Source organism: Halyomorpha halys, unplaced genomic scaffold, assembly GCF_000696795.3.
Source record: "Halyomorpha halys isolate HHAL.00 unplaced genomic scaffold, Hhal_1.1 Scaffold395.1, whole genome shotgun sequence".
NCBI lineage: Eukaryota > Metazoa > Arthropoda > Insecta > Hemiptera > Pentatomidae > Halyomorpha > Halyomorpha halys.
Window position 1 is genome coordinate 102,895 of NW_027106354.1, and position 15,127 is coordinate 118,021.

General features: G+C 30.0%; 1 protein-coding gene across 2 annotated transcripts; it reads right to left on the reverse strand.

Moving 5' to 3' along the window:
* Positions 1-218: 218 nt before the first annotated feature.
* Positions 219-13,683, reverse strand: LOC106682198 (zinc finger autosomal protein). Of its 2 annotated transcripts, XM_014422924.2 has the most exons (7): positions 13,551-13,683; positions 12,808-12,852; positions 11,373-11,438; positions 9,938-9,982; positions 5,738-5,797; positions 4,664-4,708; positions 219-4,518 (listed from the first exon to the last, which is right to left on the reverse strand). In XM_014422924.2, the coding sequence occupies exons 1-7, from the start codon at positions 13,561-13,563 to the stop codon at positions 3,311-3,313; spliced, it is 1,482 nt and encodes a 493-aa protein (XP_014278410.1). In that variant the 5' UTR covers positions 13,564-13,683; the 3' UTR covers positions 219-3,310. The 2 variants fall into 2 exon arrangements, with proteins under 2 accessions (XP_014278410.1, XP_014278411.1); XM_014422925.2 differs by lacking the exons at positions 9,938-9,982; positions 11,373-11,438; positions 12,808-12,852; positions 13,551-13,683 and adding an exon at positions 6,870-7,140.
* Positions 13,684-15,127: the final 1,444 nt, after the last annotated feature.

A 15,127-nucleotide genomic window follows, 5' to 3' on the forward strand; every position in this document is an offset into this window, starting at 1 on the left:
AAAATAAGAAAGAATAGAAAGAAAAATAATTAGACAAAGAGAACAACTGTAGTTTTTATATATCGTGAAAATAATAATTTATCTACACTGATAATAGTAATAGTAAAGATAACAGCAGTAACATGAACAATATAAAGTGAAATAAGGTAATTTAAAAATCTGAAGTGAAAGTTTATAAAATAAAATAAAAGTACAAGGTGAGATGTAAAAGGATGTACATAAAAAGATTTAAAATAAGTAATAAAGTATAGAAATAAGTGAAAAATTTGTGATGGAATGTTAACAATATAGGTGATGGTAATGATAAGTGAAATAAGTTAATAGAAACAAGTGAAGTAAAAGTTTACAAAAAAACAAAACAAAGTAAATGTGAAAGTTAATAAAACATAGTTAAAATTAAGCAGTTTTGATGAAATTTTCTGATAATAAAAAAAAAAAAAATTGGTGAGAGAACAAATTATTTGATTTTTGAGGTCAGTCAACTAGTTTCGGGAGTTTATGTATTGTGTGATCAGTTGGATGAACAGTTGATTTCTTCACATAGCACTTGTGAAATTTTATCCTAATCCATTCCATGAATTGCCACAGCAACCACCATTATAGCTCTACTGCACTAAATAATAGCTAATTGAATTTTCAAGTTTTTATTTTAGAAACCTACATTCTAGCACTGAAAAGTAAAATATATACTAACCTCATGGTATCGGAGCTTGCAATTTTTATAATACCTCATAAGCAGCAGGTTTGGTCAACACATTGACTAGTTGATGGCCATAGTCAAGGCTTGGGAGCAGGCATGATGGATGATAAGCTATCGTTAAGGGAGGTCAGTTTTTTATTTTCTATTCAGAGTGCTGAGGATAGCACCTCCAATCTTTCACCTTGGATCGTCCCAAACCATGTTCAGTACTTTCCTAGCTTCCACTAGCGACAATCGTTCAGGGTTCTGTTGTCTTTAATGGTTTTTTTACTTGCTCAAATTTTTTTTATTATTGAATTTATTTTTTGAAGTATATGAATTTATCTATTTATGTATTCTTTTATTTTACACACTTCACTTCCAGTAATATGTTTTACATGCTAAAAATGTTATTTTTAGATATACAATAACAACCCTACAAGATATAAGTAAAAATACTGGCCAAACTTTCATGTATTAGCTGATTACAAACATGGTTAAAAAACAGGAACAAAATTTATTTGACTATTTATATAATCGTTATTTAAATAATCATTATTATTAAATTAAATCATGTTATAGCCAACAAAAGTCAAAATAACATACAAGCATGTGGATACATATATTTGTTGCTTCCTTTGTTTTCCAAGGATTTGTACAAGTCTTGGATTAGTGGCAAGTGGCAAACCTGTGGAGTCAGCATAAAACTGAACTCATTCAACAAATTTACTGACCGAGCAAAACCTATTTTTCTAGGAAAAAGAAAAATGAAAAGTTTCATTTATTATATAAATAGAAAAGTTTATCTTTTGGGAATTCGAAAAATGATTAACACAATAAACTCAGTTTAGATGACCTTGAAAGAAGCAAAATTCTAATAACTCAGGACTTTTTGAGAGAACTCGGCAACCAACTTCAAGCATTACTTGACTACTTTTGTGTGACATAGAAATAAAGAAAAGTTCCATTCCTCTGAAAACTCAATCTTCGAATAAACACCTTCATTAGTTACTCATTGTTCGAAAGGGTATTGAAGCTCTAATCAGAAATTCTGGTGCGGATACCGTTCATATTTTATATTCACTCAAAGCCTACCTGTTTTTGGAATCTTATGCCCAATCCAAAATAAAAATTTGCAATTTTTCATGGTTACTGAACCGTGTGTCTACAGGACTGCTTAATGACGGTCCCAGTTTTCCATCTTAAGTTTGACTGTAGAAATGGCAACTGATTTCATGAGATGGCTATATTAGAGCAAGGCTTCTTTTCTTTTAAGGTCATCTAAGCAAGGTTGTTCGAGTAAATCATTTTTCGAATTCCCAAAGGACACAAAAGACAAGTAATGTGAACCACAAAGATCATGGGTTAAGTACGTTGTAAGGTTACAAGCAGTAAAGAAGCACTGTTTTTAGAACGTTTAAGGAAATGATATTTTCAAGATCCCACTCGACTGCCAGATTTTTCTCCAACTAAAGGTACCGACTTTATGAGGCTGGGTGGACCCCAGGATGGCTCTTGAACCCACAGGGTTGACTCATTACTAGAATGTAACAAAAAATAAGCATCTGCTACAGCCAGATTCGAACCCGGGTCCTTAGAGTTAGTAGCATAGTGCCTTACCACTCTGCCACTGCACTCACACTAAAAACAGGTAAAGAAGAATATTTTAATTAAGTTTAAACTTTCACACAAACAAAAAAACTTTCTATTTTAAATGAAAATTTAATTTTGTTTTAGAAAAATTGAGATTTCAAAGGTATTCATCTAACAAGAAGGATGTTGAATGGTTTAATTTTAAAATTGTTTAAGATTTCTTATACTCTTTTATACTATTAGTCATTGTATAAACATTGACTTAAATAATTTACAAACTATTGAAAAATTTACATTTTCTTAATATTTGGAAGTATTACACTAGCTGGAGATTAAAAGTAAAACTTTTGTTTTGAGGCGTTTTTCATGGTATAATTTTCAAAAGAAAAAAAAAATTCTTTTCAGCCTACCCTGGAGGATAAGTTTCAAAATATAAAATAATAACTTGCTTCATTATCAAACAAATCTTGTTTTATTTAGGATAAAAATACAGAGGAAAAAATATAGATACTTCATCGAAAAAAGAAATTTTTCTTATATGAAGAAGGATGGGAGAGAGCCTCTTAAGATTCACCAATTAGAGGAAAAATATAAAAGAATAAAACCCATTTCTTGTTCCTTGTTTCTTACATGTTGCAGTTTCAAATCATTCTGATCGGAACAAAATCTCTGTCTGTCTTGTTCTTTTCTAAACAGTTCTGACTGGAATAAAATTTCCAAGGTTCTCATTCCGTTCTGCTTCGAAGGGCCATCCCTAACAATATACAACTTTTCACATTAGCAGAATTGATTTCAGAAATGACTTATTATCATAATAAGCTAAATTGTGAGATTTCTACACAGTATGACTTTTTAATTTTATAAATCTAACTCGTGACGCTTCTCACTTTTTTGATGGTTGTTTTGATTTGATGTTGTGTATTGCTTTAGATTCCTAATGAAGACATAGATGTGGCTTTGCAACCATGTGACAGCCCTATTTATGTTTCTTCACAGATCACCCACTGATTTATAATCAAAATGAGGACAATGATGGGACTACTCACCTGTGTGATGGAAATTTATATGTTGTGTTAATCGGCCCTTTACTGTTGCTTTATAGTCACAATGAGGGCATTGATGAGGCCTCTCAACTCTTTGACAACTGATTATATGTGTTCTTAAAGCGGTTAATTTTACTGCTTTGTACTTACAATGAGGACATTGAAAACGCTTTTCATTTGAGTGACAGCTCGTTATATGAATTGTCAAATCTGTAGAACTACCTGATTTATGATCACAATGAGGACACTGATGATGAGATTTCACAACTGTATGACAGTCTATTATATGTTTTTTTAAAGCAGTTGATTCTACTACATTATACAAACAGTGTGGACATTGATGAGGCTTCTTATCTTTATGACGGCTCATAATATGATTTTTTAAACCTCCAGCACTAACTGATTTATAATCACAATGAGGACACTGATGAGGCTTCTCACGCAGCTCACGTGTATGACGGCCCCTTATATGTATTTTTAAACTAGCTGAATCTACTGATTTATATTCACAATGAGGGCAATGATAAGGTTTCTCACCTGTATGATGGCTCATTATATGTTTTTTTAAATTACCTAATTGTAGTGCTTGATACTCACAATGGGGACATTGATGACGCTTCTCACCTGTGTGACGGGCCATTATATGTTCCTTCAGGATAGAAGAACTTACTGATTTATGATCACAATGAGGACATTTATGAGGTCTCTCACCTGTATGACGGGCCATTATATGTATTTTTAAAGTAGCTAAAAGTACTGCTTGATACTGACAATGAGGACATCTATGAGGCTTCTCCCCTGTATGACGACCCATAATATGTTTTTTTAAAGCTCCGGAACTGACTGATTTATAATCACAGTAAGTACATTGATGGGGCTTCATAGTTGTATGATGTGCCAGTATATGTGTTTTCAAAGTACTTGACTGTACAGCTTTATATTCACAATGTGGACATTGATGAGGTTTCTCAGCTGTGTGATGGCTCATTATATGGTTTTTTAAACCTCCAGAACTAACGGTTTTGTGATCGCAATGAGGACATTGATAGGGCTTCTCACCGGTATGACGGGCCATTTTATGTTTTTTTAAAGCTGCAGAACTAACTGATTTATAATTACAATGAGGACATTGATGAGGCTCCAAATCCATATTTAACTCAACTTTCAAGTAATTCTCTATCTTTAAGTGAGATTCCTTGGGGCCTGAAAATAATAAATACAGTCATAATAAAAAACATTCTTTCAGAATAAAACATTCTTTTATTCTTGTCAATCACAAAAAATAATTATTATCATGGTAAAAATGATGAAACATTAAACATTAAAAAAATTTAAAGACTATACTTACAAGCAGATTCAGTTTTATCTGGCATCGCTTCTACTACATTCAAATCTGAAAGTAAACATTAATTACTATTTTTGTAATCTTGAAACCATTGGATGATAAATTAACTTTATGATTGATAACAAATTATGGGATTATCATTTGTTTTGAAGTTTACAAAACTTTTTACATGGTAAAAATTTAAGTAATAACGATGACCTCAAATTTCACTTGGTGGAGATTTTGCTGATAAGGACCAGGACTGTGTCTGTTGGTTCAATGGGTATCATCCTTTGGTACATCAGGGATATCATTTTAACACCTTAACCGTACAGGCTCCCCTGGAAAACCATTTTTCTTTTCTTTTTAATTTAAATACACATTTTATAATATATAAAATGTAATATTTCGGCAAAAAAGTTTTATTGACTGGTTTTTAACCATGAGGACTATTATCACCCGTGTTTTCCACTGAATCTATTTTACATTCAGCAAAAACATAGTTGATTTGTGGGATTTTTTAAACTGAATTACTGGATAAAGATTCTAATAAATTTTATACAAAACATTTAGACAACATGAAATATTGTAAAAAAAAAAATAACTATTTGAACATTTAAAAAAATATTATTGAAAGTGTGTAAAATAAAGGAATACATAGCTAGATAAATTTATATATTAAAAAAAAATTAAACGTGTGTAAAAATCTTTAAAGGCTGCAAAACCCAGAACAATCTGTTGTTGACGGAAGCTAGGACAGTACTAAGAGAGGTGCTAGAGCTCTCCCTACCACTCCGAATGCAAGCTAGAAAAGTGACCTCCCTTGATGATAGCTTACCATCATAAGCGCTCCCAAGCAACCACGGATTGACAATAATGTGTCGTCAACCACGGTCAAGGTGCTAAAAGAGAAATGTTTTATTGTTTGTTTTTAAAACTGTTCAAAATTTAAATAATAGAAACCAAAGTTTAGGTAATTCAGTGTGATTAGGGACTAATTAAAAAAAATATTTGAGTTAGAAATGATTAATAGCAATCTACAAAATTCAAAGTTATAACCAGAACTTCTTTATTTGCCTATTCTGAAATTAGCCTTACCGGTATAAGTGAGTGGATCTTCTTCTTCTACTATTTCTTCTTTGATATACATTGAGGGAACTGAAACAAAGACAATAATTACTCAGGTAAAAAAAAAACTAAATTTTGTGTTTGTATTATAAAATTAAATTTTTATTAAATAGATCAAATGATAATCAAAATCCTCAATTGTCACTTATAAAGTTAGCTTTTGTAAAACTACAACAATATTTCATTTTTAAGTGAAATTAGCACACTTTTTTGTATTGTTACGGCATAACTCCAATATTACGAAAATAACAACAGCTTGTAGTTTCATGTTCGTATTCATGTCAAGTCAACAAGAGAAAAAAACACTTTATTAAAAAATGTTTTGTCAATGTTTTAAATGTCTTGTATTTTCATTTATGGTTATAAAATTAACATTATGAGCATTTAGTAATTTAGAAGTTTATAACATGTTAAGAATTTAATTGTTATTTGATAACAATGAAGAATGTATTATGATCTAAAACATAACTATCTAACATAATTAGTTTTGTCTTCCTACTTGTAAAACTAAATTTCCTAATTTAGAGAACTTTTGATTGATTATCATCATTATTATTTTCCAATGATGTTTATACTTGGAATACACCAAAACCTTGCATTCATAGTGTTGCATACCATTTGAAAGGGCATGGAATGTATTGTAAAATGACACTTATCCCATATCTCTAGCCAAAATAGGGAAGCTTTTGGTATTCTAAACCTCTAAGTATTATAAGAAGATAAAGCCTATACTGAGAATAAGTAATATTAAATTTTAGAAAGAGAAAAGAACAAGAAAATTATATATAGATATGAAATTTTAGTAAGAAATACATGTAAAAAATGAATATAGCCATTATCTTCTTATAATACTTTCACAATAAATTTTCTTTCAACACTTTATTTATCTATATTGCTTGTTATTTTCAAATTATTCTGTGATTCCTATTTAGAACTTATGAATGAAAAACACTCTTCCATGTTTCAACTATTTATTTTATACCATTAATAAACAATAACAACGTTTCGGGGTTGTCACCCTTTCTTCAGGTATCTAAAACAAATTCTCAAATACAATAATTACAACATATTATTCTTATTAAAAATGTTTATTAACAATTACCTGATTAAACATCTATCTATAATTAAAATGTTGTTTTCTCCTTATTAGTCTTGTATTGATAATAATAACATATCATTTTCACAAATATAAAATTTCTTTAAATAATTAAACACCAGACACATTCTAAATAAGGAGATATAAACTACCTTCCTGAAATAGGTTATCTTTATTATTGACAACAAATAGATTAAAGCCAAGTCAACATTCTCCTACCTCTTTTCCACAAAAGATGACTAATTTAATTATTTACTTTATATCATTAATAAACAATAACAATGTATCACCCTATCATCAGGTATCAAAAACGAATTCTCAAATTTGTACCATGTATATAACAATTACAATATATCACAATTTCTTTTTAAAAATGTACACAAAATGTATAGTAAATAGATTAGTAATTTAATGTTGTACAATAGTACTAGAGAATAGAATAAGTTTAATACATGATTGTGTTGTTTTAATATATATTTAAAATATATATATATATTTTTAACAATTATTAATAAATTAGTCATCTTTTTTGGAACAGAGGTAGAAGAATGTTGACTTGGCTTTAATCTATTTGTTATCAATGATAAAGATAACCTGGTTTCAGGAAGGTATTTTACATCTCTTTATTTAGAATGTTTGTTTTTTAATTATTACAAATTTTATATTTGTGACAAAAATATGTTATTATTAGCAATACAAGACTACTAAGGAGAAAACACAATGTAATTATATTATAATTATGTAGATAGATCTTAATAAGGTAATTGTTTAAAAAAAAAATTGTGATAAATTGTATGGATGATATGAATTTGAGAATTTGTTTTAGATACGTGATGATGGGGTGACAACCCCGAAACATTGTTGTTTAGTAATGATATAAAATAAATAATTAAAACAAGGAAGAGGTTCTATTTCATTCATAAGTTCTAATTAACTGGTTTTGATATATTTAAAATGATAAAGAATTATATAAACAAGCATTACCATATAGCGAAGGAAAGGCACTAAATATGTATCTGTTTATTAAATTAAATTAGGAGGTTAGAAAAAAATGATAAAATAAAAAGTGTAGAGATTAGATAATAGATAAGATTTAGTAATAACAACTGATAAAAATAACAAATTTGATTTTGAGGCAATTCCGATATAGAGTTAAACAGTACAATAAATGACATAAATACAGATATAGAATCTTAACAAGAACAATAAATTAAAAATCATTTATATAAATTAATAAAATGGAATGCAAATAAGCTGGGAATGTTAATGAAATTTCTCAAAGTTAAAAAAAAATTCTGCATATTTAAAACAATCAAACAGACAAAAAATTCACATCATATTTAGAAGAAAGATATCTGGATCTAATTTAAAATTTAAAATCCAATTTTGAGGGTAATGCTAGGATTTTATAGAAATAATATGGGCTAATATTATTCAGTTTGGGAATGCATCAGGTTCTGTTCTTTTGGCACAGTGGACAACTTGACAAGACTTCTGTGGATCCCCAGTATATTTATGTGATCAATGTTAAGAGTAATTATATGTTTACTAGAAAGTATCAATCAAGCAATAATTCTTGGATAGGTTATAGGGCAATTGATTACTAGCTAGTCTCTGGGGAGCATCTGTTTAAATGAAAACCCAACCATAAAACAGATTGTGGGTTGATTCTCGCTAAAGTGAGAGGAATAAATGTCTCGTATACAAGAGAAAAAGTAAATGAAAAGTCAGAAAATTTTCACACTCAATTTCCTTTTAATCTACTTCTATAGTCAGAAAGTCACTTGAACTATGAAAATCAATTCACTCATTCATGAAAATTAGAGTGAAAGCGAATGAAAAGTCAATAAATCATGACTAAACCAATACAAAGTTAATTTTCAAATTGAACAAGCCTTCATGACTTGTAAGTCATGTCAGAAAACACACTAATACCTAGTGTATTAAATTTTGTTTTCTCATATCTACTTTTCTATTTCTTACGTGTTGTTTCGTCTCCTGCTGATTTTTAACCTTATATTTTGCAAAATGTTTATATTCTTATCATTTATTTTATATTAATACTATTTTATTTCTTCTTTTCTTTCATTTTTATATAATTTTTTATATTATTCACTTATTTTTACATAATTTTAACCTTACTCTAATTAATCTTTTTGTATCTCATTATCTTACTGTGTCAACATATTTTTAGCCCTGATAAAGCTCGATAAAGTGGGAGCAAAACGTTGACAAATAAATAGTTGTTAACTATTTTTGTTCTCTTTTGACCGCACCCCAGACCATCTTCTTCATAATTGGAAATTATTCCACTAATTATTTATATATATTATATTTTAATTTTTTAATTCATTATTCTAAAAGAACATATATACACATTACCTATTATATACACATTCTGTATACAATTATAGGACGTCACTCTAATTGTTTGAGGAGGGGGATGAAACTTATTAATTGAAAAATTACATCTAATCTTTATATTAAAAATACATCTAATTCTCCTATATTTCTATATCTATTAAGGTCCTAATTTTGCCCTAGCTATAATTCCGAGTTGTAACATTTACCCCTTAATCTACTCTTTGGATATAAATTCGAAGATTCTCCTGAATTTATTGGGTGGACTAAGTTAGACCGTTTCTACTAGTCTCCTTTAAATTGCTTTTAAATTTACTTTTACTTGCTCTTTAAGTATTATGTTCTTGCTTCCATTCCCCTCTTAGATTTCTCCAAAGAGGGAAAAATTCCCTGTTGAACAAGTTGGTAATTCATTTTTAAAAGGTTTGTGCAGTCTGGTCAAGAAGTAATGTTCTTGCCTCTTTTGGAGGAGTCAAAGTAAATAATTACCGTGCAGGTTATGACCCACAACAATGATACATTGTGAGCAAGTGAATACACACACATATGCAGTGGTTCTTAACTACTATGAATCTGCGCATCTTAAAATACCAAAATACAATACCGAGTTAAACCCATCTTAATTGCATACAAGTCAGTTCAGGTGCTTCAACAATCTAGAAGCTAATAAACTCAAGCTTTATAAAAACATTTTTAGGAGTGAAGATACTTACCAGCAGATTCAGTTTCATCTATCACCTCCTCTTTTATTTTTATACCTGAAAATAAAATATAGACATAATAAAAATATGGATTAAGACATTATAACTATATGTATAAACATAGGAAACATGTTTATTTTCTTAATATACATCTCCTATAATATTATAACAGCTCATTTTAAGGATAATTAAATTTCAGATGAATATTAGCTGATTATAATTAATAATTTGAAGGAAGATGGTCCAAGTAGGGGGGCAAAAAAGGTACCCAAAAATAAACTGAATTCATTCTTATGTTTACTTGATAGACAAAGGCCCAGTTGAAGCCCTGTAAATTGGGACAAAATGTTTGTGAACAATAAATAGTTTAAGTAATGTTCTTGGACTGCCACCCTCTTAAACAAAAAAACTGGGCCATCTTTCTTAAACAATTAAATTTTGTACAAAACATAACAAAAATCATTCGACATTAGAAATCATTGCTGCATTATAAACCTAATTTGATTAGAAAACATTTTCTACAAGTGTATGCACTGTTCACAGGACAAAAACCTGGTTCATTCATGTATAAAATATATCTAAAAAAATTTCAAGTAACAGAATTAAAACACATGCACTTTCTTATTTTTAAGGGGATTCCAAAGAATCAAACAAATATCTACCAATTTAACAGGACTAGAACAGCATATGAATATTCAAATATCAAAAGAATTTATTTATTTATTCCATCTCTACTTCTAAGGGTCATTGGTGGATCAAATGGCAATTACTATATTCTGTTATAGTACTTAGTAGCTTTTTAAAAAAAACATTAATTTCTCTATTTCGCTTTATTCTAAGGATCTCATCCATGCTTGTTCCTATCATGAGTTGCTTCCTTAGAACAGCGAAGAGGAGGCACTCCAATACCTCGTGTTTCACCGTTCTAATGACTTGGCAGTCCATGTATGTTGTGCTTCTAGACCAAGCCGTGTGAAAATTCACAGTGTCCCATACGTAGACAGCTGAGGATGACCTCTTCTCACCTTCACTTTCAATTGGAGGTTTTCCACCGAGTACAATCTTTTTTAACTTTCAATAACTTAGCACCACTTGTTTTCTGATTTTGGTTCCAACTTTCTTGAACAAGGGTGTGAAACTGGTGAGTTCAGTCTTCTCTTGGGATCATCTCTATAATAGTTACTTGTAGTGTATCTTGATGACGAGCTGAGTTGGCAGCTGCATCAGCTCTCTCATTGCTAGTTAAACCACAATGCAAGGGTACACATATGAAAATTATCGATTATATCCTATAAAATATTTATTAACTTTTGAATTTCCTTTATTGCAGGATGCTGACATTTAGGGATAATCAAAAATCCCATAATTAAATCCCTAATTCATAAATGCAACTAAAGTTTAAGAATAATTATAACTAAAACATAGATAACAAAAAATGTTTTCATACCTTTTTGGTCCATTAAGACCCAACAAGTAGACACAGCTTCATCTCCAGACTCTTTCATATTCAAACCTGAAAGTAAATAATAAACATGGCATTATTTATATAATATTTAAAAGTAAAGGGCCCATAGCACAGTAAATATTGAATTTCTTCAATATAAAGTCCGATATGTAGATTGTAGTAATAAGTCACAGAAATCAAAACTAGTTAATTTTTATCAAAGATTCTTCAATATTATTGAGCATAATAGGAATACACTACCAAACAAGTAACTAACAGGATCACTACATCAGTGTACCTAGTGTATTTCTAAACATAAAATAAATCTAATACACATATAAAATATAGGAAATAGAAATATAGTATTACATGTTCATAACACTTTAATTGATAATAACAACCAATAAATAATTAAATGGTAGTTTTAATGAAATTATTTTACATGGATTGACTTATAATGAAATACAGTCAATTATTACAATAAAATGGGAAGATATTTCAACTATTCAACATATCTTATTTGATTAAAAAAAAAAAAAAATAGTTCTTGTAACAAAAAAGATAAGTACCAAAATTCTTAATAAATAATGCTAAAACGGAAATCAACTATTTGATACTGATAAAAATAATAATGGAACAGTGTAGGGTTGATAAAACTGAAATCTCCTTATTTAGATGTAACGAGAGAAATTCGAAAAATGAACATCAAGAAAACATTTCATATTATCAAATTTCTTAGGTCTTAACAGTAAGAGAATCAAATTATTAAATTGTATAAACTTTGTAATACGATTTCCTGCTTCCGTAACATCATTTAGTAGATATGTATTACAAGTATTTCAAACATAAATTAATTAGAAATAGCAAATAGAAAAAAAGAACATGGAAAAGGAGGGAGAGCCTTGACAAAATATGTATTTAGAGAATGCAAGACGGAAATTGATATAATATTGCTTTAATAATATTAACTTAATGAAATTGACCATGTAAGGTGTCCTAAAGATATCAATACAATGTACATAAACTTGGAATCACTGGAATAATGATAAAATAGTTCAATTTACAAAGATTGATAACATTTTAAGTTAGGTGACTTTATTGAAAGCAATATAAATCAGAATATTTGATATTTTTTTATAAGCTTAGAGCTGATGAATATTTTCCGGCACTAATTTTTAAAAAAAACTCCAACATAGCAAGTGGGCATGTACCCATATGCAAAGAGAAAATGATAAAACATGGTAAGTTGTAATCCGAACACATAAAGTGATTAAAATTTAAGAGAATTTAGGTTCCAACCTCATTAAAAAACAAACCGCTGGGGTTTTGTTTGTTTTCTATGTGAGGGTACAAAAGGAAGTCACGATCTTAAAGCCACTATACTAGAGCTTTACTGAAACTAATTAGCAATAAAAATTTTAAAAGAGTGGATACTCACAATCAGATCCAGTTTCATCTGGCATCTCTTGTTTTATAGTCAAACCTGAAAGAACAGACATGATAACTAAGGAGTGAGACATTAACTACAAAGTGAGGAAACTTTAAACCTCTGGTATATATTCCTAGATTGTCCATGCTAAAATTGATATCAGTTAAGATTTAGAAATCTTAATTTCAACAATATAAAAACCTTGATTTTTTTCTGACTAAACTACATACATATTACAATTCTATATGTCGGTACAAATAAATTAGTTTTACTAATAGGAAGATGGTTTGGGTGCGGTCAAAGAATAAACTCAAGTATTAATGAAACTATTTAACATGAGTGGTTGTTTCGCCCCACATTGCATGGCGTAATCAGGATTTACTTAATTAGTAAATTAGTTTTGCGTATCTTTACTGACCATACCCCTGACCATGTTCTCCTCTTATCAATCTGTAGCAAACTATAAAATAAACACTTCTTCATGAAAAAACAAGGCTGACTACCCAGAACGAACAAGTAATTTTGCTTTGTGAAGAAACGCAATGCAAGAAAGTAAGTCATTACTTCGAATGTACTAACAGAATTTTTTCATAATATTTAAATAAAATCTATTACTTCAGTAGGTCTAGTACAGTATGAGAATCTTAAATAGTCAAAAGCATTCTACCCTTTAAAGGATTATCAAAAATCTTATAAATAAATTCATACATTCTATTGAAATTCAAGGATGTTTAATGTATTATTTTTCTCACCTATTCCATCCATTATGGCTCTAAAATTAAGTAGAATTTCTTATACAGAACTTGGTCAACAATGCACTAAATGACAAGAAACAACAGAACTACTGAGTTTTAAGATAGTGTTAGCACAGAAATACTAGACCTGTTACTTTATACTAGATACGCGTTATCTGGACTTTAAAACTGTTACTGATATTCAAAAGTAACAGGTATTAGCTATTTGCTTTGTTCCAAGAACCGGTTTGATAGTCAACAAGCTGTTACGAGCATGCGCGTTTTGGCGTTCCATGGAGGTCAGCGCCATTTTTCCGACTGCTTTAGTTGGTGAATTTTACTTGAGAAGATGGTTATGGATTCAGTTAATAAAGAAAAAAAAGTGTAAATCTTCGGTTTCACTCCTTCTACTGGTAGGGAAGGCGGTTTGAAGCTTTCCTCTTTAAATGAAATTCCGAGAGTACCCGAGTTTTGAAGTGTATGGTTGAGGATAATATTCTGACCGTCAGAAGTTGTATAATATTCTGATGGAACAGGGAATGCTAAAGAAGTTAGTACATCTCGTACGGATGTGTATGACCGAAACGTTTGATAAAGTAGGAATCAGTCAGACGAATCATTATTCTGAGAAATTTGAGGTTCGGTCAGGTTTAAAACAAGGCGATTCTTTATCACTTATCTTATTTAATCTAACACTAGAATACGTCATTAAAAGTGTGGAGAACACATGGCGAACATCGCTCGGCCCATACAGAACGAGGCTCATGGGAAACCTCTTAGCACTTACGATCTGAATTTCAATTGCCCACCAGTAAAGAACTAGGTCTTAACATAAATACTGATAAAACAAAGTATATGTTTAGCAGTAGAAACGCGAGCAATGTCGGTGATATACTCGTATATATACATTTGAATATGTAGATAGGTTTACGCATTTAGGTTATACGGTAACTAGTAAAAATGAAATTGATGAGGAAATAAAAGCGAGATGCAAAGCGGGAAATTCTTATTATTTTTCAATTTCGAAACTGGTTAGCTCGCGCCTTCTATCCAAAAACTTAAAAATTAGAATTTACAAAACTACTATCCTCCCCCCTGTTCTTTATGTGGCCTCTTACACAAAGGGAAGAACAGCACTTTAAAGTTTTCCAAAATAAAGTATTACGTAAAATATTTGGAACGAAAAAGAGTGAGTTAACGGAAGAATCTAGAAGGTTAAGTAACGCTGAATTAATAGAACTGTACCCGGTAAATATAACTCAGGTCGTTTAATATAATGCAAGGTTGTATGGCTTAGTAACTAGCGGATTCCTAAAATGTTAATAAACTCAACCGACGGGTAAACGACCAAAAAGTAGATGGGAGGATTGCGTTAAAACTGATTTAGTAGAATTGGGTTTGGATGTAAAAGGGTGTATGTAAAGAGCGAAAGGATGTATGTAGAGAGCGATTGGTAGAATCGACGTCGAACCTTCGGGTTCTTTAGGCCTTCTATTATTATTATTACTTAAGGTTAGGTCATTTGTCTTGCTGTGAGAGATAATTGATAACCTGTTATCTTATTTGTGTTGATAATAAGTCTGCTCTAACAACCA

What these genes read in the sequence shown, in the direction of transcription:
- LOC106682198 (XM_014422924.2), bottom strand. An exon ending in AGATGAAACTGGATCTGATT is followed by an intron (nt 11,439 to 12,807) that starts GTGAGTATCCAC and finishes ATTTACTTTCAG; the next exon opens with GTTTGAATATGAAAGAGTCT. An exon ending in AGATCCACTCACTTATACCG is followed by an intron (nt 4,709 to 5,737) that starts GTAAGGCTAATT and finishes GTTTACTTTCAG; the next exon opens with ATTTGAATGTAGTAGAAGCG.